The following is a 26,256-nucleotide window of genomic DNA, read 5'->3' as shown; positions in this document are numbered from 1 at the left end:
CATACCATGTATCCTTGCAGGGGATTGTGGGCCATACTTAGAGAGATGCAGTGCTCAAGCTGCATGGAGTTTGCATTAGGAGGGGGCTTGTCTCAACTGGCCTCCATATTAGCTCCCCACTTCTTTATCTTCTGGTCACTCCTGCCTGACTTTGCCAGTTACAGTCCTCAGTTAATGCGGGAGCCCTTGACGCTCTGTGTTGTAATCCAGATCGTCCTAGCCCCTTTGTCTGCTTCAGCCAATCCTGAAAAACTGGTCAGTCAGTTAATATCTTGCAAGTCCACACTTCAGCCAAACCTACAAATTGGTCTGTCAGTTAATATCCTACAAGTCATGCTTCAGACAATCCTGTAAACCTGGTCTGTCAACTATCTTCCTGCAAGGTCAAGCTCAGTTCAATTCAGCATACCTGGTCTGTTAATATTCTGCAAAGCCAGTCTACAGTATATCCAGTACATATAGCCTGGTTGCTGACATTCTACAAGGCCAAGCTACTACCAATCCAGCAGTCCTGTCCTGTCTGCTGACATTTTGGTAGACCAAGCTTTGGCCCATCTTGCATATCTGCCCTGTATGCTGATGTCTTGTTAGGTCAAGCAACTTCTGCTCTAATATATCTAGCCAGACTGCTGTGCCATGGCCGTTCCTGACTTACTGTCTATCTGCATCTGCCAACGTCCTTCTCCACCTCTCAGCAACCTGTGGTATGGGTAGATTACATCGAATCAAGTGGTACAAGAGTCCCATCAAGTTGTGTTTTAGTTACCAAGACACTGCTGTATCTTCTCTCTTTAGTCTTTATTCTGTATAATCTGTGATTTCTGGTCTATAGGATAAGTTCCTGCTGCTGGAGGAATTAAGTCCAGTACCCCCCCTAAGTATCAGTGTGTGCAACAAGCACTAAGGGAACAGCAGGGGGGGTTAATGATGAAACACATATTGAGGGCCCTAGCAGTCTCACCCTAATAGAACTGGAGCTTACCTTGAGTTCAAGAAAGCCCAAGGCAGCTACACCTCCAATTAGTTCTGAAGCTCTCTATGGGATCTGGCAAGTGCAAGAATCTAGTCTTTGGTAACAATTTTTCACTATGTTCCTGTTCCCTTTACGTCTAATGTCTACATATAATGATGGGAGGGATTGCCGGGAATCTAGTGATTTAACTCACTTGTTGGAAGGAACCAGAATTTTTTTGTGATTGGATTATGACCTAGAGAAATACTTTAAGTGTGTGGACCGGACCATTGTCAGTCTATAATTATCATTTACTTTCAGAGACTAACTGCATAGGCATTATACATTTTTAATTATTGTGGATCCTACAGAACTATAAGGGACAACATCTTTCCTATTTATTTAGGATTGTTATAACTTTGTGAAAGAGCGCTTGAACCATTTATTTGCTATGTATGTACTTGATATGTGATTGGTGTTTATCACACAGTGTTCTAGCTTCCTCTCCAAGTTTGGGTCACAGGTGATTTATTAATATTCAACCTTGAGTAACTTGTCTACAACAACCTTTCCACATTTCTTTCCATTATATCCTCCCCACTGCTAACAATGGCACCTAACTTTTGAGTTCAGCCGAAGATGCGTATTTGGTTATTATGACTGCTGATTCAGCAATGTTTATAAACCTCATGGTCCATGTTCTGCAATGTTTTACACTGTAACTCTGTTTTTTTCTTGTTTGGCATTGCAGACCCCTTGTGGGGTCTAAATGATTGACAGGCAGTGTGTGTCTTGCTACGGCGGCTGCTGATTCCTGGGGAAGAAAGGCAGGACATATGATACATGCAACTTCACATGTATGTTCATATCTTCTGGCCTGCTCCTCCCTGCAGTCTTTAGATGTTGCTGACTCTGACCCTCAAATACTTACAATGACCCTTGCTTGATGTTTGCTACTGACCTTTCTTTACCAGTTTTCATTCCACATTAGCATTGTGTCTGTGTACCAACTCTCAGATATTGGGCCCGATTCAGATCTGATTACTGTTGTGTGAATTCGCACCACGGCCGATTATCGAATGACTAGACATGCGTATGCACCACAATGCGCAAGCGCGTCGCCAAACAGCGACAGGATGGTGTGAAAATTTCCATCGTTAGGCAAGGTGACTGATAGGAAGAGGACGTTTGCGGGTGTTAACTGTCCATTTTCAGGGAGTGTCAGGAAAAACGCAGGCATTCCTAATCATTTTCAGGGCGGGTGTGTGACGTCAGCTCCGGCCCGATCAGCCTGTTTTGTATCACATAGTAGGAGTAAGTCTTGGGCTACGCATAGACTGCACAGACTGGAAAAAGCATTAAATGTTGAGTGAGTTGCGAATGGATTGGCAGCTGTCCCCTGTCTGGCAGAATTTTCGCACGGCGTACACATGCACTTGACACTTGCACAGGGCGGGTTTTCACTCTCCCAGAGGGGCAACTATCTGATCACGGACCTTGGCAAATTTACAGCACAGTGATCAGGTCTGAATTAGGCCCATTAGTGTCTGTATACTGTAAGGCACAGAATATATTTTAGCTTTGGAAAACAAGAAGTAACTAAAATCTTCTTATCTTTGGTTCCCATATTCTACCAAATCATATTATCTTGTAGAATTACATAATATTTAGGGAGAATGATTGTATACAGCTTAATTTCTTCGCAGTAGTATAATTTGTAATATTTAATAAGTATATTATTATTTAAAAATTAATTTAACTCCTATAGGTATATTTCCTAACGGCTGATTTAAATAGATTTTTATAAATTTTTTAACTCAATTGATGTTGGTCTTCCAGCACTAAAACACACATTTACTAACAGATTATTATTTTATATAATTTTTTTAATGTTAGTAAATGTATGCTTCAGCCCAGAAACACAACATCGATTTAGATAGATTTTAATCGATAAAAATAGATGAAAATCGATCTATAGTAAATAAACCTCCTAGAAATCAGCAGACTATAATAAAGACATTGAATAGATAATATGTAATAACAACTTATATTTCTCTAACGTCCTAGTGGATGCTGGGTACTCCGTAAGGACCATGGGGAATAGACGGGCTCCGCAGGAGACTGGGCACTCTAAGAAAGATTTAGTACTACTGGTGTGCACTGGCTCCTCCCTCTATGCCCCTCCTCCAGACCTCAGTTAGAATCTGTGCCCGGACAGAGCTGGGTGCTTTTAGTGGGCTCTCCTGAGCTTGCTAATAAAAAAATATTTTAGTTAGGTTTTTTATTTTCAGAGAGCTTCTGCTGTCAACAGACTCTCTGCTACGAGGGACTGAGGGGAGAGAAGCAAACCTACTAACTGCGGCTAGGTTGCGCTTCTTAGGCTACTGGACACCATTAGCTCCAGAGGGTTCGAACACAGGATCTTAACCTTGGTCGTCCGTTCCCGGAGCCGCGCCACCGTCCCCCTCGCAGAGCCAGAAGACAGAAGCCGGCAGAAGCAAGAAGACATCGAAATCGGCGGCAGAAGACTCCTGTCTTCACTTGAGGTAGCGCACAGCACTGCAGCTGTGCGCCATTGCTCCCACACTAACCCACACACTCCGGTCACTGTAGGGTGCAGGGCGCAGGGGGGGGCGCCTTGGGCAGCAATTAAGTACCTCCTGGCAAAAGCAGCATATAAACAGTTGGACACTGTTATATGCATGAGCCCCCGCCATTAATTTTACACAAAATCGCGGGAGAAGCCCGCCGCTGAGGGGTCGGGGCCTTCTTCCTCAGCACTCACCAGCGCCATTTTCTCTCCACAGCTCCGCTGAGAGGAAGCTCCCCAGGCTCTCCCCTGCACGATAGAGAGGGTGAAAAAGAGAGAGGGGGGGGGCACATAAATTTGGCGTAAAAACAATATATACAGCAGTTACTGGGTTAACACTAAGTTACTGTGTGATTCCTGGGTCATATAGCGCTGGGGTGTGTGCTGGCATACTCTCTCTCTGTCTCTCCAAAGGGCCTTGTGGGGGAACTGTCTTCAAATAGAGCATCCCCTGTGTGTGTGGTGTGTCGGTACGTGTGTGTCGACATGTCTGAGGTAAATGGCTCCCCTAAGGAGGAGATAGAGCAAATATGTGTGTGAGAGGGTGTCTCCGTCGACAACGCCGACACCTGTTTGGATATGTGTAAGTGCTGAGGTGAATTTATTGCACAAAAGATTAGAGAACAGACAGGAAATCTACCCATGTCTGTCCCTGTGTCACAGAGACCTTCAGAGTCTCACAATGCTCACTATCCAAAATAATAAACACTTATATCGACACGGAGTTTGACTCCAGTGTCGACTACGATAATGCAAAGTTACAGCCAAGATGGCTGAAAGGTATTCAATATATGATTATTGTAATAGAAGATGATTTGCATATCACTGATGACTCATTTGTCCCTGACACAAGGGTACACATGTTAAGGGGAAGAAAGCTGAGGTAAATTTCCCTCCTCTCATGAGGAAAAAGAGCGGGAATCTCCAGACAAGAGACTGCAGCTTCCCACAAAAAATTCTCAGGCAGTATCCTTTCCCCACTAGGGCCAGGATGTGTTGGGAATCTTCCCCTAGGGTGTCCTGTTTGCACAGAAGGTAGCACTAGCTATTCTCAGGGATCCTGCAGATAGCGTGCACATTCTAGTATACTACTCAGACCGGCGATTGTGTCGGCATGGGTTTATAGCGCTGTGGCAGCGTGGACAGGTACCTTATCAGCAGAGATTGAGACCCTAGTATGCATATAGATATATATATATATATATGTATATATAGATATATAGATATATATATATATATATTAAAGATGCTATCTTAAGTGATATATATATATATATATATATAAAACATGCCCAAAGAGACATGAGTATACTGGGTCCTAGAGTCAAAGCTATGTCGATTTCTGCTTGACGTGTCCTGTAGAATATGCAATGGACAGATGATGCCGACTTAAGAGGCATGTGGAAGGCTGAGGATTGTGTGGAGAAGGGTTCTCGGACCTGGTCTACACAGCTATAGCTGGTAATTCTGATATTTTGCCTTATATTCCTGCACAGCCTAGGAAAGCACGACATTATCAAATGCAGCCTTTCGAATAAAGAAACAAGAAAGTCCGAGGTGCGTCCTTTCTTGCCAGAGGCGGGGGCACAGGAAAGAAGCTGCACAACACAGCTAGTTCCCAGGAACAGAAGTCCTCCCCGGCCTCTACAAAAATCCACCGCAAGGCGGAGCTAGGCCCGGTGGGGGCATGCCTTCATCAGTTCAGCCACAAGTGGGTTCACTCCCTGTTAGATCCCTGGGCAATAGATATTGTGTCTCAGGGATACAAGCTGGACTTTGAGAAGATGCCCCCTCACCGATGGCCCTACCGGCTTCCCCCCACGAGAGGGAAACAGTGTTAACTGCAATTCATAATTGTATCTTCAACAGGTGGTGGTCAAGGTTCCCCTCCTTCAACAAGGAGGGGGTTATTATTCGACCATGTTGTAGTCCCGAAACCAGACGGTTCGGTCGGACCCATATTGAATTTAAAATCCCTGAACATATACCTGACAGGGTTCAAGTTCAAGATGGAATCGCTAAGAGCGGTTATTGCAAGCCTGAAAGGGGGAGATTTTATGGTGACTCGGGACATAAAGGATGCATACCTTCATACCTCATCAGTCGTACCTCAGAATTGCGGTACGGGATGGTCATTACCAATTTCAGACGTTGCCGTTTGGTCTCTCCATGGCCTTGAGAATATTCACCAAGGTAATGGCGGAAATGATGGTGCTCCTGCGGAAGCAAGGTGTCACTATTATCACCTACTTGGACGATCTACTCATAAAAGCGAGATCAAGAGAGCAGTTGCTGAACAGCGTATCAATTTCTCTGGAAGTGAAACGGCAACACGGCTGGATTCTATATATTCCAAAGTCGCAGTTGGTTCTTACAGCTCATCTGCCTCTCCTAGGCATGATCCTAGACACAGACCAGAAAAGGGTTTATCTCCCGATAGAGAGAGCTCAGAAGCTCGTGACACTGATCAGGAATCTATTAAAACCAAAACAGGTGTCAGTGCATCACTGCACTCGAGTCCTGGGAAGGAGGGTGGCATCATTCGAGGCCATTCCCTTTGGCAGGTTCCATAGGAGGACCTTCCAATGGGACTTACTGGACAAGTGGTCCGGATCACATCTTCGGATGCATCGGTTAATCACCCTATCCCCCAGAGCCAGGGTGTCTCTCCGGTGGTGACTGCAGAGTGCTCACCTTCTCGAAGGTCGCAGATTCGGCATTCAGGACTGGGTCCTGGTGACCACGGATGCAAGCCTCCGAGGGTGGGGGGCAGTCACACAGGGAAGAAATTTCCAAGGGCTGTGGTCAAGGCAGGAGACTTGCCTTCACATCAATATCCTGGAACTAAGGGCCATATACAACGCCCTAAGTCAAGCGGAGACCCTGCTTCGCGACCAACCGGTTCTGATCCAGTCAGACCGCAGTGGCTCATGTAAACCGCCAAGGCGGCACAAGGAGCAGGGTGGCGATGGTAGAAGCCACCAGAATTCTTCGCTGGGCGGAGAATCACGTAAGCGCACTGTCAGCAGTGTTCATTCCGGGAGTGGACAACTGGGAAGCAGACTTCCTCAGCAGGCACGACCTCCACCCGGGAGAGTGAGGACTTCATCAGGAAGTCTTCACGCAGATTGCAAATCGATGGGAACTGCCACAGGTGGACATGATGGCGTCCCGCCTCAACAAAAAGCTAAAAAGGTATTGCGCCAGGTCAAGGGACCCTCAGGCGATAGCTGTGGATGCACTAGTAACACCGTGGGTGTTCCAGTCGGTCTATGTGTTTCCTCCTCTTACTCTCATACCAAAGGTGCTGAGAATTGTAAGAAAAAGAGGAGTGAGAACAATACTCATTGTTCCGGATTGGCCAAGAAGGACTTAATACCCGAAACTGCAAGAAATGCTCACAGAGGACCCATGGCCTCTGCCTCTCAGACAGGACCTGTTGCAACAAAGGCCCTGTCTGTTTCAAGACTTACCGCGGCTGCGTTTGACGGCATGGCGGTTGAACGCCGGACCCTAGCGGAAAAAGGCATTCCGGATTAAGTTATTCCTATGCTGATAAAGGCTAGGAAGGACGTGACAGCAAAGCATTATCACCGTATATGGCAAAAATATGTTGCTTGGTGTGAGGCCAGGAAGGCCCCTACAGAGGAATTCCAGCTGGGTAGATTCCTGCACTTCCTACAGTCAGGAGTGACTATGGGCCTAAAATTAGGGTCCATAAAGGTCCAGATTTCGGCCCTATCCATTTTCTTTCAAAAAGAACTGGCTTCACTGCCTGAGGTTCAGACGTTTGTTAAGGGAGTGCTGCATATTCAGCCCCCTTTTGTGCCACCAGTGGCACCTTGGGATCTTAACGTGGTGTTGGGTTTCCTGGAATCCCACTGGTTTGAGCCACTTAAGACTGTGGAGCTAAAGTATCTCACGTGGAAAGTGGTCATGCTGTTGGCTTTAGCTTCGGCTAGGCGTGTGTCAGAATTGGCGGCTTTGTTATGTAAAAGCCCCTATCTGGTTTTCCATATGGACAGGGTAAAATTGCGGACTCGTCCGCAATTTCTGCCAAAGGTGGTGTCATCTTTTCATTTGAACCAACCTATTGTGGTGCCTGCGGCTACTTGTGACTTGGAGGATTCCAAGCTGTTTGACGTAGTCCGGGCTTTGAAGATTTAGGTAACCAGAACGGCTGGAGTCAGGAAGATTGACTCGCTGTTTATCCTGTATGCATCCAACAAGCTGGGTGCTCCTGCTTCAAAGCAAACTATTGCTCGCTGGATCTGTAACACGATTCAGCAGGCTCATTCTGCGACTGGATTGCCGCATCCAAAATCAGTGAAAGCCCATTCCACAAGGAAGGTGGGCTCTTCTTGGGCGGCTGCCCGAGGGGTCTCGGCATTACAGCTTTGCCGAGCTGCTACTTGGTCGGGCTCAAACACATTTGCAAAATTCTACAAGTTTGATACCCTGGCTGAGGAGGACCTTTTGTTTGCCCATTCGGTGCTGCAGAGTCATCCGCACTCTCCCGCCCGTTTGGGAGCTTTGGTATAATCCCCATGGTCCTTACGGAGTCCCCAGCATCCACTAGGACGTTAGAGAAAATAAGATTTTACTCACCGGTAAATCTATTTAGTACTAAATCTTTCTTAGAGTGCCCAGTCTCCTGCGGAGCCCGTCTATTCCCCATGGTCCTTACGGAGTCCCCAGCATCCACTACGGACTACGAGAAATAGATTTACCGGTGAGTAAAATCTTATTATTTATTCCCAGAGCATACAGTATACTGTAGTACTTCGAATATGCTAATGTCAGACAATATACTGTACAATTAAAACCCCTGATTTAACCCTTTAAATAGAGCATAAAAATGCTGATTTATGAAAATTGATGTATACAAACATTAAAAACACAAAATATACACTAAAGCCTAACCATGACTAAAAAGGAAAAAACCTAACTACTAGTTATCCATTCTGTTTACACCACTCTATCAAACTGATTTGTATCAGTATGCTATATTTAACCATTATATCTGGAAGTTCCTATTAAGGCTTTGGGAATTCTTTTCCAATATACTGTATCTTCTGGACTCTGTTATTCTTGTCTTTCAATTTCTATTTCATTTGTCTCAGTTATTTTACCACTTTAACATTTTATGATAATCACACAGTATGTCTTGCATATGCATTACATGAATTGTAAAATATTTTATGAAATCATGCTCTTGAATGCTTTATTTGAGGTTTGCATTGATGATGTGTTATATTATCAGGGTGGAGGGAATACTGTTCTCTTATATGCTGGGCAACAATAATTTAATTATTCTAAACACTTTTACTAAACATCTGATGCTTTCCAAGCAGCTCATAAAACCTTTAATGTTAAATCCCAATGCAAAGCAAATAAAGACTAGGTGAACATGAAACCAGAGACATGTCAACCCTCCCATAGTTCCTTATATAAGGAACCAAATATGTTGAGAACACAAAGTAAAGAACAATTTCATCAAGAACATCTTTTTTAACTCCTGATATTTAGTCATCATGAGCCACAGCGTTTATTCTTCTGCTAGATCAAACCATGGAAGCTGTAAAGTTGGTGGCCATTTGCCTGGGATCTCAAGTCAAGTCTATAGTATTCACCATGCAGCATCCCATAAAATCCATCATGGAGGACCCCATATTTCTCAACATGGAGGATCCCATAATGTAGTGACCCAGAATGTCCATCATGGTGAGTCCCAGAATGTCCATCATGGAGGTCGCCATATTTCTCATCATGGAGGGTCCCAGAATGTCCTTCATGGAGGTGGTTCCCATAAATCTACTTATGGAGGATCCCATAAAGTCCATCATGGAAGCCACTACAGAGCCCAAAGTGTACATGGAGGTTCAGGAGGCAAAGGAATCTCCACCTCCAAACATGCTTCTTTTGGTCATTCACGCACTCATGGTGTTCATCATAGTCATGGTCACAGTTTTAGCGGTCATGGTCTGTTTAGTGGCAATGAGAAAGAAACCATGCAGCTTCTGAATGATCGCTTGGCATCCTACTTAGACAAGGTTCGCTCACTAGAGCAAGAAAATGCCCAACTGGAGAGAAACATCCGTGAGTGGTATGAGAAGAATCAACCCAGTGCTCTACCTGATTTTAGCTGCTACTTTAGAACCATTCAGGAGCTTCAAAGCCAGGTAATAGAATTGGAGTACAGTATATGCAATATTTTACACGAGAGACTTACTTACTTTTACGCAGTGATTCAGTATAAACTAAGTTTATTGTAAGTTGTTTAAGAGTTCTTTATCATCCACAGATTTCAGCAACCACTGTGGAAAATGCGCGACTTATACTACAAATTGACAACGAGCGCCTAGCAGCAGATGACTTCAGAAACAAGTAGGTTTTTAATCATCATGTATTCACTAGCAGTAGACTATGGAAGACATATGTGGTTTTTTGTTTCTTTAAGGTATGATATGGAGCGCCAACTAAGTAACAGCGTTGAGGCCGATGTGAATGGCTTGCGTATTCTCCTGGAAGAACTGAACCGTGAAAGATGTGACCTGGAGATTCAGGTTCAAAACCTGCAGGATGAACTGCAGCAAATGAAGAGGAACCAAGAGGAGGTAAAACTGTAACTATTATCTGTTAAATTATATAAAGCAACTTTATTCAAACATCGAAGATGTAACTGTATTACGTAGTAGGTTAGAAGAAAATAATTATAGTAACTTCAGTACATACTGAAATATATGTCATCTTTTGTTTGTAATTTCTTGAAGTGAGAAGTGTTTTATTTTGCACAGCAACACCTTAATAAAATTACAGTATTTGTAAGGATATGTTGATTTGTGTCCTCATATGGGGAGAGATGTACTAAGTTTTGGAGAGTGATAAAGTACCAACCAATCAGCTCTTAACTGCCGTGTTACAGGCTGTGTATGAAAACTGTGGAAAAGAATACCAAGGGTTAGAGATCAGGCACGTACGGGTGTTGTTTTTCTAATGCTGCTGCTATAAAATTGGGGTTAGTCACACCCAATAAATATAGATCCAAAAACAACACAAAATTAGCAGCGCTAACAGGAATCTTTGATATTATGAATGAGAAGGATTGAATGAAAAAAGTGTATACATTTAATTAAATTATCACATAAATAAAAACAACATTAAAAACAACATTAAAATTAATAGAAAGGGTTACAATAATAACAGCTGCCTATAAAGTGTGATCCGTTCCTATTTTGGATAAGCTGGATTGCAGATGGGTGAAAGGAGTAGTAAAGGGCTGACGGCACAGTCCTAATGGTATAACTTTACCACAATAGTACCGCTGGAGGTGTAAGTGTCCCTTAGATGTAATCAGAAACCATTCAGGGTTCGGGGTCCTCACTAGGTCGCGGTGTCCTCCTTTTGCGGAGAGGATTGTTGGTACTCCAGATGCTGTTAATCACCTTAATTTTTCTGCCCAAATCAAAGTCCAGTCTCGGTCCGGGCACACAAAGGCAGCGATCAGTCAGGTAAACAGTGACCCAAAAAGCCACCTTACGTGTTTCGCTGCAGGCACTGCAGCTTTATCACTAACTGAAAACTGACAGTTAGGAGTTTATCTATCTCCAATTTATCACTCTCCAAGGCTTAGTACATCTGCCCCATGGTCACAGAATTTAAAAGAGGTCACAATGATATTTTTATTTTTAATTATTTAATTCCTTCACTGCTAAGGATGACTCTGCTTCAGCACCCTAGGGCTTTAAGTAAGTAATATGTTGATATTAGTGGGAGCTGGGGGGCAGTCAATCCACATTTATGTTACAGATGGGACGGGGCTTATCCTGCATTACAAAAAAAATCTGAAGTGCAGGTGATTGAGGGGAGGGGGGGAAAGAAAGTTTCCTATCTCCTCAAACCTGGAGAAGGTAATCCTTTCTTTCAAACGCATTCATTTTTGTCCAGCAACTGGGAAAAAATCTCCTTCATTCTGGCTTCCATTAACTCAATGGCAAGCTCACTTGAAAGAGAGGAGTCGTCTTCTTAATATGATGTGGCCTCGTAGAAAATATTTTCTGGTGCTCACTTGTGATCACCAAACAATGACACTGATTCAGAGGTGAATGCTTGTGCCTATGTTGGCCCAGTTGTCTGATGTTTTTGCTACTGCGCATGCACCAGAGTCACACTGCTTATGTGCCGCGGTGGTCTTTTGATATCACTCATAGTGTGGATTAGGACGAAGAGTGATTGACAGATAATGACTGTTTGTGGGAGGCAATGGGTTGTGGTGACTCACATGTTGCAATAGTTTCGGGGGGTGTTGCAGGGTTCACAAGTCTTCTTATGCAGTGGTTCAGGCCTGGGCATCTTACCATACATCTGCTCAGAGTTCAGGTGGTTTAACAGATGCTGCTTCTTTGTATGCAAGCGGCAGACATGAGAAGCCGATGGTGGGTGTCTCTGAACAAAATATGTCACCTGTGACATTTGTATACCTTCCCAGATCCACTGCATGCAAAGATTATCATCCTTCTTTAAATCAGGTCCAATGACACCACACACTGTGGAAAACATTACATTTTCCAGAGATCAGTGGCATAACCAGGGGAGTATGAGTGGGGTTTGCCATGGGCACCATGGACCAGCAGAGGGAGGTTCCTATGGCCATGGCAGTGCACTTTAAAGTTACTGCACTTGCCAGTTACAGCTTCCACCTCACACTGATCCAAGTCACTGAGGGTGTGTGTCTGTGGGTATGGAAAGAGGCCGCCAAGCCAATAGCAGCAAGGACTTTCAAAGGATGCAGGAGGTAGCTGCCACCTAGCCAATATGGGCAGCATGAGGCAGGAAGAAGCTGGAGAAATGTAATTGGGTGGGCAGATGCGAGGAGGGGGCAGTCTGCATTGCATAAAGGCTACAGTGTCAGTCTCAATATAGTGGGCAGGGCTGGTGCCAGAGTGGGGCTTGATGGGCATCTTAGGAGGATGACGAAAAGGAGAAAGTAGAGGATGAGGCAGTGAACCATGGTGGCATAACTCAGGAGCAGAAGGATAACCTATCCCTGATCTTGAGGAATCAGGAAGGCCAGGTCACCAAAGTGTTTATCAGCTCGACTGTGTCTGAGTGTGGATCACGAAGAACCACAAGCAGGTGACGGCAACCTAAAGTAGGGGGGCTGAGTTCTCTCTCTCAATTTCCCAGGTGTTTCTCCCGATCCCTCCCTCCCTCGTGTCTCAACCCATCCCTCCATCCCTCTATCTCCCTCCCTCCCTTCCTCCCTCCCAGGTGTCTTTCTCTCTCTCCCAGGTGTCTCTCTATCTCTCTCTCATACCCTAGTTTATCTCTTTCTCGCTCCCTCTCTGCCTTTGGTCTCTCTCACTCTGTACCTGGTTTCTCTTTCACAGTTACTAACCAAAAAAATTAAGTGATGCCCCTCCCTAGTCGCTCATGCCCCTTTTTTCAGGAAGCATGTGCAGGAATACTGTTTATTTTTTTTATTTTTTTTGGGAAGGGACATGCTGTTCTTCATCTTGCCCTGGGTGCCAAAGACCTTAATTATACCTTTGCCCGAAAGAAGGGTAAAGCACCTGAAATGCTCAATCTCCAGCATGCAGTACTAGCATTCACACATTTTGGTGGAACCTCATTTGCAATATGGGAGTCTTTTCTTCCATATGACATGCCTCCTTATTGTCTGGTAATCATATGTGATAACTAGACAATTTCAACTGAGACTATAGAAAATGCCACGCTTTCTATAGATTGGTAGGTTCTAATGCCCAGATCTTACTATCCTTTGTCAAATAAAAACAGGGGTCATCTCATATAATGTGGTTGGTTTTCTAGTTTTCAGAATGATGCCTTGTTGGGCTACTGTATTTATTCTTTCAATTCAGTATGGAAAATCAAGCAATAAAAATAGCAAATTCAATATGTGTAGAAAGAAATCTGTTTTTCCTGTTTTGGGAAGATGAATTAATGTCAAACCAAGGAGCACAAAGTATTTCTTAGACGTGTGTATAACAAAAATCCTTACATGAAGGGCCACGTGCCAACATGAAGGAAAATCAACCAGGATATTCTATGACGCTGTTGTTCCTCTATTGCATTGTTACACTTGTAATGTGGTTCTTGGCTATAATGGTACAAATAAGTTCCACACTTCAAGTCCCAGAAGGATAGAAGTCTAACCGAAGGCTGACAGTATAGGCCTGAAAGACACGTTGCCACTTTAATAATGTGCTGCTATTTTCTATGTAGGGCACTCAGCTTAGTTTAACAGCCAACAGTAGTTAAGTGGGGAGGAGTAAAAACGTTTTTTAACCAAGGTTAAAAAATCGGGCGCAAGGTAGGCTGGTGTTCTAATTGTAGCAGCTGCTAAACAACAGGTCTAGTCAGTCCTGAAAACACTATACACAATAAAACACAAACAAAGTAGCAGCGCTATGAGTTTGGATATGAGATTAAATATAAATCATTCATACATCATGGTGGAGATAAACACACGTGGAGCTGCATGAACTGAAGGTGAAAAAATGAGTTAATTTATTAAAATTTCACATGCAATGTGTCAATAAAAAATGATATAAGATTAAAAATTGAAAAGTGCAAAAAGCAGGATCACTGTGGGGCTGCCTTAATTCGGCTATCCGTTTTCTTAATTGTTGTGGACAATATGACGGTATTTTGGAGTTAGGTGACAACTGGACTTTTTTTGACACAGTTCTGATAGTATCAGTGCCACATGATTAACCGCTGGAGGAGGGGGTTCTCTGGATAGCGTCCCTTATGGCGGGTAGAACCAATAAAACAAGTTTGTATCCTCACCAGTATGCGGAGTCCTCAGTGCTGAGTGGCAGGGCTGTATTGCCAGTTGGCAAGTTATTCACCTTTTTCTCTCTGTGCGTGATTCGTCCAAGTCCACTAAAGATCCGGATAGCGTGCGTGCAGCTCTCAATTGAAGATGGTGATCCTGAAGCATAAACACCTGACGCGTTTCGCTGCAGTGCCTGCAGCTTTTTCAAAGGTGATGTCACCTTTGAAAAAGCTGCAGGCACTGCAGCGAAACGCGTCAGGTGTTTATGCTTCAGGATCACCATCTTCAATTGAGAGCTGCACGCACGCTATCCGGATCTTTAGTGGACTTGGACGAATCACGCACAGAGAGAAAAAGGTGAATAACTTGCCAACTGGCAATACAGCCCTGCCACTCAGCACTGAGGACTCCGCATACTGGTGAGGATACAAACTTGTTTTATTGGTTCTACCCGCCATAAGGGACGCTATCCAGAGAACCCCCTCCTCCAGCGGTTAATCATGTGGCACTGATACTATCAGAACTGTGTCAAAAAAAGTCCAGTTGTCACCTAACTCCAAAATACCGTCATATTGTCCACAACAATTAAGAAAACGGATAGCCGAATTAAGGCAGCCCCACAGTGATCCTGCTTTTTGCACTTTTCAATTTTTAATCTTATATCATTTTTTATTGACACATTGCATGTGAAATTTTAATAAATTAACTCATTTTTTCACCTTCAGTTCATGCAGCTCCACGTGTGTTTATCTCCACCATGATGTATGAATGATTTATATTTAATCTCATATCCAAACTCATAGCGCTGCTACTTTGTTTGTGTTTTATTGTGTAAAGTGGGGAGGAGTGTCTAGCATTAATTAGTGGTGTGAGTCAGAATATCTGCCTCTTTGTTCTGGTTTTCTTACTCTGTTTTGTGTATGGCTTGTGTGTATGTGGTGGTAAAGAATGGTAGCTTGTTTGTTAAGTTTTAGGCTTAGTGGGTGCACTCTTCTTGCATTGCAATTGTCGTAAACCAACTGTTCTGGACAGAATTGGTTACACCACCTCAACGGTGGTTGTGTAATCCAGAGTTCAACACTGATGTTTGGTTCCGTTTGTGTGTTTGGTTTTCCTGTCTGTTCTTTAGTGTCACCACTATTTAAAATAAAATGTACATTTAAATATTACTTGTCAATATTAACTTTGACAATAATGTAAAACACCCACACTGTTGTCTGTGTCTTTATTCTTCGATGTTAAGTTAGGTATATGTAATTGATTACAGGTATCATAAAAATACATCGTTAATGAGTTTACGCAGCTGATTACAGTACTTTAATAAAATTTTAAACTAAAGATGATCGGGTTCGGGTTTTACTCGGATTAACTCGGTTCTCTAAACGGCATCTTATTGGCTATCCAAAACAAGAGACATCCATGAGCCAATAAGATGCCGTTTTGAGAACCAAGTAAATCCGAGCAAAACCGAGCAAAAACTCTGCTCACACAGATGACTTAATTTTTGAACAACGACAAAACAGCTGCTGGCGTCTGATTTTTAATTTGTGCCAATCTCCTTTAATCTTTTTTTGGCAGTGTAAAGTATATGCTACTTGTAACTTCACTGACAGAAGCATAATCAGAGCATTTATTTTATACTTTTTATATTCCCAGGAAGCGAACTCTCTGCGAGCTCAGCTAGGCGCCAGAATCAACGTAGAAGTAAATTCAGCTCCATCTGTAGATTTCAACAGTACATTGGCTGAGATCCGGGAGCAATATGAGACCATGATGGAGAGAAACCTAAGAGAGGTGGAGACAATGTTCCGGCAAAGGGTACGTTATTTATTCTGTGAATGAAACTGAATAAGTTTTTGTATGCTAATCTATCTACAGATATACCTGTTTCTGGATGACAGTATGTAGCAACAACTGCTTACTGAATTCTGTTCCATGATTGTCATCCTTTTTTCTGTGATTTTTTTTTTTATAAATGTATGGAGAATGAACATACTGTATAGTTTCTGGAGAACCGAACACCCCCCCCCCCTCCCTCCCCCCAAATCACATCCTGAGCCTGGCTCGGGACTTCCCACCAGACTCGTAAACCAGAACGAAGCAAAACATCATCATCCCGCTGTCGGATTCTCGAGAGATTTGGATTCTATATAAACAGCCGCATGTTGCCACCATTTTCACTCCAAACTTGGAGAGTGGTGGCGTCGGGTGGGGTTAGTGTGTGCTCTGTAGGGGTGCTGCTGCAGTCACTGTGGTGTACCTGTGCTGTGTTAGGAGTGCTGTCCTGGCTGTCACTGGCTGTCACTGGTGTTTCATGTGCTGCAGCTGTACATGGGTGTTGCTGTCCTGGCTGTCACTGTGTTGTACAGGGTGCAGGGGCACTGTCGGAAGACCACTTGTACTACTTCAACTAAGCAATTGACTCTCCAACAGTCCTTTGTGAGGAAGATGAAATATGACAGCACTCACCCTGTTGCAAAGCGCTTTATTGAGGCCATAACAGCTATGCTGGTGTTAGATGTGCGTCCGGTATCCGCCATTAGTGCATTGGGATTTAGACAGTTGATGGACGTACTGTGTCCCTGGTACCAAATTCCATTTAGATTCCACTTAACTAGGAACGCGATTCCCGGACTGTACAGGGACATTAAGAAAAGTGTCCTCAGTGTCCTGAAAAATGCCGTTGTACCCGATGTCCACTTAACCACGGACATGTGGACAAGTGGAGCAGGGCAAACTAGGGACTACATGACAGTACACTGGGTAGATGTATTGTCTCCCGCAGCAACAACAGTAGCGGCACCAGTAGCAGCATCTCACAAATGTCAACTTGTTCCTAGCAGGCTACGCTGCATATCGCCAGTTTCTGTAAGAAGCACACCGCTGACAATCTCTAACAGAAACTGAGGGACATCATCGCACAATGGCTTACCCCACTTAGACTCTCCTGGGAATTTGTGATATTGGACAACACCACCAATATTGTGCGTGCATTAAATCTGGGCAATTTGGTGGTGCAGAATATTTTGAAAAATGACAGGGGTGTGCAGGAGATGCTGTCGTTGACACAAAAAATTGTGGGCCACTTTCGACATTTAGCCACTGCGTGCTGAAGACTGAACCTGCACTACCATCACCTGAAGCAAGAGGTGGTAATGAGGTGGAATTCAACACTCTATATGCTTCAGAGGATGGAGGAGCAGCAAAAGGCCATTCAAGCCTATACATCCACCTACGATATAGGCAAAGGAGGGGGGGATGCACCCGACTCAAGCGCAGTGGAGAATTATTTCAGTGCTGTGCAAGGTTCTCCAACCCTTCGAACTTGCCACACGTTAAGTCAGTTCAGACACTGCCAGCTTGAGTCAGGTCATTCCCCTCATCAGGCTTTTGCAGAAATTGAAGGAGGAGCTAAGAAGGAGCCATTCTGCTAAGTATTTGGGACTTGTGGATGGAGCCCTTCATTCGCTTTGGCAGGATTCAAGGGTGGTCAATCTGTTGAAATCAGAGTACTACATTTTGGCCACTGTGCTTGATCCTAGGTTTAAAGCCTACATTGTATCTCTATTTCCAGCAGACACAAGTCTGCAGAGGAGCAAAGACCTGCTAGTGAGAAAATTGTCAACTCAAGCGGAACACGACCCATCCTTCATTTTCTCCCGCGACTGGGGCTGCAAGGAAAAGGATAAGATTTCCTAGCCCACCCGCTGGCGGTGATGCAGGGCAGTCAGGAGCAAGTGTTGACATCTGTTCCGGACTGAAGGACCTGCCAACGATTACTGACATGTCTACTGTCACTGCATGTGGTGCTGTCACCACTGAGAGGATGGTGGAGGATTATATAGGTGACAGTATCCAAGAAGGCATGTCAGACAGTCCGTATGTATACTGGCAGGAAAAAGAGGCAATTTGGATGCCCTTGCACAGACTGGATTTATTTCACCTAAGTTGCCCCCCCCCCCCCCTCCAGTGTGTACTCCGAAAGAGTATTTAGTGCAGCCGGTAACCTTGTCGGCAATCGGTGTAGGAGGTAACTTCTACATAATGTGGAGAAGATGATGTTTGTCAAAATGAATTATAAATTCCTCCAGGAAGACCTTTATCAGCAATTGCCACCAGAAAGTACACCTGTGATGGTGGATTCCAGTGGGGACAAATTAATAATCTATGATGAGGAGGAGGATGTACACGCTGAAAGGGGTGAGGAATCGGAGGATAAGGATGAGGATGACATCTTGCCTCTGTAGAGCCAGTTTGTGCAAGGAGAGATTAATTGCTTATTTTTTTGGTTGGGGGATTAATTGCTTTTTTTTTTTGTGGGGGCCCACACAAAGCAATCATTTCCATCACAGTCATGTTGCAGACCCTGTTTCTGAAATGATTGGTTTGTTAAAGTGTTAAAGTGTGCATGTCCTGTTTATACAACATAAGGGTGGGTGGGAGGGCCCAAGGACAATTCCATCTAGCACCTCTTTTATTTTCTTTGCATTATGTGCTCTTTGGGGCCTAGTTTTTAAAACTGCCATCCTGTCTGCCACTGCAGTGCCACTCCTAGATGGGCCAGGTGTTTGTGCCGCACACTTGTGTCGCTTAGCTTAGTCATCCAGCGACCTCAGTGCACCTCTTTTATTTTCTTTGCATTATGTGCTCTTTGGGGCCTAGTTTTTAAAACTGCCATCCTGTCTGCCACTGCAGTGCCACTCCTAGATGGGCCAGGTATTTGTGCCGCCCACTTGTGTCACTTAGCTTAGTCATCCAGCGACTTCGGTGCAACCTTTTGCCCTAAAAACAATATTGTGAGGTGTTCAGAATAGACTGAAAATGAGTGAAAATTTATGTTTTTGAGGTTAATAATACCATAGGATCAAAAATACCCCCAAATTCTATGATTTTAGCTGTTTTTGTGTTTTTTTCAAACATCATCCAGATCCAAAACCAAAACCAAAACCCTAAAGGGTGGTTTTGGCAAAACAAATCCAGATCCAAAACACGAGCGGGGATCCAGATCCAAAACACGAAAAAGTGCCCGCCACACATCTCTAATAGTTTCAAAGCTACTAGATAGGGCCACCAAAAGTTATGTTGGGCCCTGGAAATGTTTGGGGCAGCAGTAGCTCCTGCCTGTTAGTAGGAGGGGGGCTAACGCTAAATGTGCCTGGACTCCTGACCAGCTGGGTACCAGCACCTGTGCAATAAATTTGTCTGGTGCCCGGACCGGCGCATGAGCACAAGCAGTGATGGCACTGTGCATGCACAAAACACTGGCTTCTATGGACTGCATTGGCCTATTGGAAGCACCCACTCTGTTAATCGCAGCCTGGCCTGGCAGTCCCAGAGGGAGAAAACACCATCCCCTGGGACTGCCTGTCATGTGATTGACTGACAAGTAAATTTTCCAATAGGAAGTGACTGCCATTCACAGTGAAGCCAGTGTGGTCACGGACTGCAACTGGGTAACTGAGGTTGCAGATTTTATGGTAAAATCCATCACTGTTTGGGGGGATGTTACAAGGAGAGCATGACTACAATCCATCTATTGATATTTGTATAAGCTAGGTGTCGAGAGGTCAATACATATTGTAAGCGTGGTTATGCATCCTGGCAAGCCTGGTCCCCAGAGAGGGCCTGGTAATTAAAATGTAACTAAGATTTTATATTGTTATATTTCCATGACTTTAAACGTAAATATCCTATATCAAAATTTCCTTAGCAAGAAACACCTAATTTCAGACACACTTCTCTGTGAGTGCTAATATATTAAAAGTTTATGTGCCCTGCAAACAGCAGAGCATGCCTCAAATTTGCTTAACCCTCAAGTAGTGACGCCAAATTTTGTGATACGAACGCTGACGGTGGGTCTGTGACATCCATTTGAATTTATGCGTTGATTTAGGAATTCTATGGATGCTAATCAGGAATGACATCAGTAATGGAAATAGAAACCCCTTGTTAGTCTCCAACTATTATTTTATTAATTTACCCAGAAAACGTTATTATTATGTATTACATTTCCTGTCCAGTATTTTTTAAGCATTCCTGACACATAAATTTTGTATGCTCCATACAAAGAAAATTATTAAATTTTGCACCGTAATATTGTTTTCTATCCTTGTTGATGCATTTGCTGCATCTTGCTCATTTTCCTGGCAGTGGCAATTTTTCCATACAGCAGTGACTACAGGCACTCAAAAGAGTTACTTAAGTACTGATGCTGGGTCTCTCAGACCTGGCAGACAAAGGAAGGGCTGTTGCAGCAATCGCGACTAGCATATTATTATTTATGAACAGTTTCTTATATAGCGCAGCAAATTCCATTGCGCTTTACAACTGGACACAATGATAAGACAAAACTGGGTAATAACTAACAGTCATAGAAGTAGAAAGGCCCTGCTCACAAGCCTACAATCTGTACATCGTTATGCTTATCTGTCAACGGATAGTAAACGTCATGTTATGAAGGTACTGAAAAGTATATTGCTCTTTCTCCGAAATTTGACCAGATAGAGCAACCATCAAAATGGCTGGGTCTCACAGACCCAGCGTCAGCAGTGAAGGGTTAAACATTGTGCTGCCACTCCATTATACAACCATACCTAAAACACATCATAGAATTATTACAGGCAAGCAGTGCAACTGAACCAAACCACCGAATGACAAACATTGATATCATTATTTGTGTTTTATTTATAACTTACATTAAAGCTCATAAATCAGTGGTTTCCAAACTTTTTTGAATCACGGCGCCCTAGAATATCAGAATTTTTTTCACGGCACCCCATTACCAAAAATTTCTTATTGAGAAATTTAGAAAGAAATATTACATTAAGTAGATCGCATTTATATGTCATCCTTAGGGTCAGTTGTGTGGTGAGGGACAAGATTTGCTTCTGTTTGGCCACATATTTTATGACTGGCAGCCACCAGCACTGGTTTTACCTATTATAATGACCATGAATAATTTGAATTGGTCCTGGACCACCAACCCAGGGCACCTCTGTAAGTGTCCCGAGGCACCCCAGGGAGCCACGGCACACAGTTTGGGAACCTCTGTCATAAATAATTTTTTCCATCCACATAGAGTGAAGACTTGAATCGTGAAGTCGCATCTGGCTCTGAGCAACTGCAGTCTGTGCAAACTGAAGTCATTGACCTAAGACGGAACATCCAAACATTGGAGATTGAACTACAGAGCCAGATTAGCATGGTAAGGAAGTTTATCGATGTTATCTATATTCATGAGAAAAGCACAATATGCCAAAAATACTATTATATTTAAAGTATTGTAAAATAATGACAGTATAATATTTCTGTAAAACACATACTAGAATTAAGAAATACAAGAATCTTTTTTTTATACATTGATATATATTTGTTTTAATGATACCTGTTTAATTTGACTAGAAATCTGCTCTGGAGGGCACTTTAGCAGAGACGGAAGCTACATTTAGTTCCCAGCTTGCCCAGTTACAATGTTTAATCAATGATGTGGAGTCTCAGCTGACACAGATCCGATCAGATCTAGAACGTCAGAACCATGAGTACAAGATTCTCATGGACCAGAAGTCCCACTTGGAGATGGAGATCGCCACTTACAAACGCCTTCTGGATGGTCATGATATACAGTATGCATTTTTATAATATACCTGGAATTTATATCAATAGTGCAATGATTATAATAATTATTCAAGTTACTATAAACCACACTTACACTAAATGTATAATTAGTCAATCTGTGTTATTTTAGTAGTTTATGAAATGAGAATGAATAATATTTCCACTGAGAAGAAGCATTTTAATAATCTCCCTTGAATTTATTTTACAGTTTACCTTTTTCCTTAAATGTATATCTTACATGTTGAAGCATATCAATTTACACTTTGTATATTATTTTTTTTCAGTGCATCTGGTCAGCATTTTTCAGTAGGCAAAGATGGTAAGTGCAACTATTTTAATATATAGAGTGGTATATAAGAAGTTTGTTAGGCTCATTTTCCAACCACATGCATGGTGGGAATCCGGACAGGATACCGGCGTTCAGGATGCCGGCAGCCTGAATACCGCCTGCACTGCTCGGATTGCCGATGGTGAGATCCCGACATGGATTAACATAACGGTGCCGGAATACCGACTGCCAGCATCTTGAAATCAAATATGCCGGGGCTTATTAGGGGCAGGTCGTGGGGGTGGTTTAGGTTTAGGCTGCGAGCGGACAGTTAGAGTTAGACTGTGGAGGTGGAAGACTTAGGGCCCTAGGGTTAGGCTGCTGGGGGAAGGGGCGGGGAGTTTAGGATCAGGCTGGGGGAAGGGATGGTTAAGGGGGTTGGAGGGGAGGGCTAGCCTACTTACCTTCCCGGTGTTGGGATCCTGCATGTCAGGATGCCACTTTCGTTATTCTGATTGCCGGCATCCCAACCGCCGGGATCCCGATACCATCCACATGGTGTATGTACCATGTATTTAATCTCCAGAAATGCTTCTATGTGTTCACTGTGTTGGCTTTCGCTGCATTTATTACCATGTGCTCTACCATGGGCTCTGAGGAGAGAATACACTCTGTTCTTTCATAGACCTGGTGCTTTTTTTTATTCTTACAGCCCATGTTTTCTCATATAATTTTCAATTCTTAAAACTAGTTCTGCAAACAGAAAGAAGATAGTGAAATCATTTAAAAAATGAATAAAATAAATGTTTGAAATACAAAAGCTACCAGCGGTACTAGTACTACTGGTAACTTTTCTTGAGTACTGATACTTTTTTCTAAGTACACTACTTGTATCTATTTTCATTAGAAAAAAGCAATGCACAGTCCAAACTAGCAACATCTTAATGCCACCTCCTTGGTAAATTAATACTGTTACATGTTTCTCCTAAAAGAGTGTAAGCTCAAGGTTCATACATGTTTGAAATAAGTCATGAGAATAAGCAGACATTAGGACTATCTTCATCTTTTATGCTACATTCATAATTTGTGGGCCAATTTAAAATGCACCAGGTTGATATAAAAAGAATTCCACTCAAAGTACAATATAGGCCAACCCTTAATATCCACCATTACTGAGGCAAAAAGGTTTTGTGAACACATGCTACCAGAAAATACCCCATAAATGTGTCTCTACACCTAACATATACTCTTTTTGTGCATGATGGGGCAGTATGAGGTTCCTAAGTGCACCTAAACAATCAGTAAGTAATGTCCCAATCTATCCAGCTCCTAACATTAGAAGTAGCAACATTTTGTACCTACAAAGTTGCCACAATCTTGATCACCTAAGCCAGTGGTTCTCAGACTGGGTACGATGGCACCCTGGGGTGCTGCAGGGCACCTGCAGGGGTGCCACTGGTTGGTGGTCCCATACCTAATATTTTAGATTTATGTGACAGGCAAAACCAGTTCTGGTAACTGTCAATCTTCAAATATGTGGATAAACACAACCACCACTGAAAAATTACTGATACTCTAGAGCAGTGGTTCCCTAACGCTGTACTCAAGGCACCCCAACAAACCGGTTTTAATGATATCCATGCTTAGGCAAAGGTGACATAATAAGTACCTCCGTCAGTTTGATTATTCCATCTGTGCACAAGCAGGGATATCCCTAAAACCTGGACTGTTGTTGCCTTGAAGACTGTGTTTGGGAATCACTGCTCTAGACTGCTATGATTCAAAAAAGTTTGGGAATCACTGACCTAAGCCATGTCTGTGAGCCTGAATAACTTGGAGCACTTAAGCTAAGACAGGTGTATAACATCACAGTATGGCATTTACTCAATGGTGCTTTGTTAGTGACTCTTAAGGGTGTATTTATTGAAGCAAAATCCATATGTAAACAACTAGAAAGTGTACGGGCACTATATGAATAAATATGTCACTTAGCATATGCTTGCAATTGCAGCTGTTTAGTGAATGCATTGTCTACATTAACATCTCAATTGTCAATACAAAATCATTAGAAAAAGTCCAACAGAATCATAGACTGTATTTAGTAAACAATAGCATTCAATGGCTTTTACTGGATGAACATTTTATAATAATGTAATAACAGATCTTAATACCATGACAATAGTATGTACACACAATCTCAAACTGGCTATTAAATTTATCACCAGTGTTCCAAGCGTAGATGTACTAAGATTTCTTGTGGAAATAAACTATGGAAACAGAGTTTATTTTATTGTATAAACTATAAAGCATTCCACAACCATCTCTATATAGTATATTATTTAGATGTACTTACTAAAAAAAAATATATTAAGTACAGTATTATAATATAGATTTTCCGTACAGTTGGATATAGTTATAATATACATCACATACCCTGCATATACAACAATGATACCATGTATACCTTATTTAACCACCATTGATCTTTATACCTTACACATTATCTTTCATTTCCAGGATCTCATCATGCAGTGCAGACTCATCATGTCAAAAGCCATGTACATCACAAATGCTAATGAATAACTGTCTCTTCCGGAGAGATGCTGTGGAAGACATACAAACTCTCTAATCTCCATACTCACTCTTTATGTATGTCTCCAGTTATCCCCTATGCTTTCCTGGAATCTCATTGACATGGGACATGATTACGATATACTGAGCTCCATATTCAGGATATTTTTACAGATTGTCGGGGTGATGTATCAAAGAGAGAGAGACAAAGTAGATAGAGACAAAGTATACAGAGATAAAGTACCAGCCAATCAGATCATGTCATTTTTCAAACACAGCCTGTAATCAGTACCACCAAGGGGGAGAGCAGTGGGGTGGGAACTAATTACCCGAGCCGCACCCTGCCCTCCTTACCGGGCAGCAGCAGCATAAGCTCTCATATCGACAATACAGCACACTCTGGACTGCGCTGTGCTGCTGAGCCTCTGCCTGTTCCTGTGCTGGTAGGATTGGAACTATCACACTGATCTCGCTCCCCCCTCTAATTGCCCCCCCCCCCCCTCCCCCCGGTCGGCTCTACAAAGACCTTTTTTAATTTATTTTTCCTTAAGGGGCGTGGCTACGCATCCCGCAATTAGGTCACATCCCAAATAATTTACCAGGGCCTGGCAGATTTCTTGGCAGCACTGCTGTGTTCATTAGCTGGTCCTTTATCTTTCTCCAATGTATCTCTCTCCAAGGTTTGATACATCTTCCCCTGTCTTTTCAAAATACAATAAGTTAGAGATTATGTAAATGATTAGGTGCTGTGGGTCTTATGCATGGATTGTTTGGTATTATAGATCCAATCTCAAAGTTCACATTTATCTTCCAGTTTAATATTTCCAGGAGATTCAATCTTCATATAACTATTGGCATATTCTTTCCTGGTGTAATCATTATTACTCATCAAAGCACACACTATGCTGCTAGTGATGGAAAAATAATATTATGCCAGTATACGTTTGGATTGTTTGCTAGTAATATATGATCCGCCTGTGATCTACTGCAGTAAGTTTAAATGTATTTGGTTCATCATTGTCTCCAGGTTCAGGGGAAATTTAAAGAAAAATTACTTCACAGAAAGGGTAGTGGACAAGTGGAATAGCCTCCCATCAGGGGTGGTAGAGGCTAAGCTGTAGAGCAATTTAACCATGCTTGTGTAGGCATATGAATATCCTTACAAAGAATTAAGGTTCAAAAAGGGTTGTGGTTACTTAAAGGATAAAAAAAAAAGGGGCCGACTAGATGGGCAAAGTGGTTCTTATCTGCCGTCAAATTCTATGTTTCTATGTTTCCATGTCATAGTATTTCTATTAAAGTCTTTTCCTCTTTCATGCAAATGGTTATCATATGGATTTACTGTAATAATAGGATTAATGGTTAAAAATGTCTTAAAAAAGTTGCATATCAATCTATAAAATGAGAAATCAAACACAAAATATAGTTACCAGCAGAGACGGCCCTAACCAATATGATGC

At 42.8% G+C, this 26,256-nt stretch overlaps 1 protein-coding gene across 1 annotated transcript; it reads left to right on the top strand.

Annotated features, from left to right (window-relative positions):
* Positions 1-9,553: 9,553 nt before the first annotated feature.
* LOC135057266 (keratin, type I cuticular Ha6-like) lies at positions 9,554-24,854 on the top strand. Its single transcript, XM_063963158.1, has 7 exons — positions 9,554-9,724; positions 9,847-9,929; positions 10,003-10,159; positions 16,000-16,161; positions 21,422-21,547; positions 21,745-21,965; positions 24,743-24,854. Exons 1-7 carry the CDS (start codon positions 9,554-9,556, stop codon positions 24,852-24,854), a joined length of 1,032 nt encoding a protein of 343 aa, XP_063819228.1.
* The last annotated feature ends 1,402 nt before the right edge of the window (positions 24,855-26,256 follow it).

The sequence above is a fragment of the Pseudophryne corroboree genome, chromosome 3 (assembly GCF_028390025.1).
Source record: "Pseudophryne corroboree isolate aPseCor3 chromosome 3, aPseCor3.hap2, whole genome shotgun sequence".
Classification (NCBI taxonomy): domain Eukaryota; kingdom Metazoa; phylum Chordata; class Amphibia; order Anura; family Myobatrachidae; genus Pseudophryne; species Pseudophryne corroboree.
Note: the sequence above shows the minus strand (reverse complement) of the source record. Positions and strands in the feature narration are given on the sequence as shown.

Coding starts and splice junctions, on each gene's coding strand:
- LOC135057266 (XM_063963158.1), top strand. CDS start 9,554: ATGCAGCTTCTGAATGATCGCTTGGCATCCTACTTAGACAAGGTTCGC. Junction 10,160..15,999: donor TGAAGAGGAACCAAGAGGAG/GTAAAACTGTAA, acceptor TTATATTCCCAG/GAAGCGAACTCTCTGCGAGC. Junction 21,966..24,742: donor CTGGATGGTCATGATATACA/GTATGCATTTTT, acceptor TTTCATTTCCAG/GATCTCATCATGCAGTGCAG.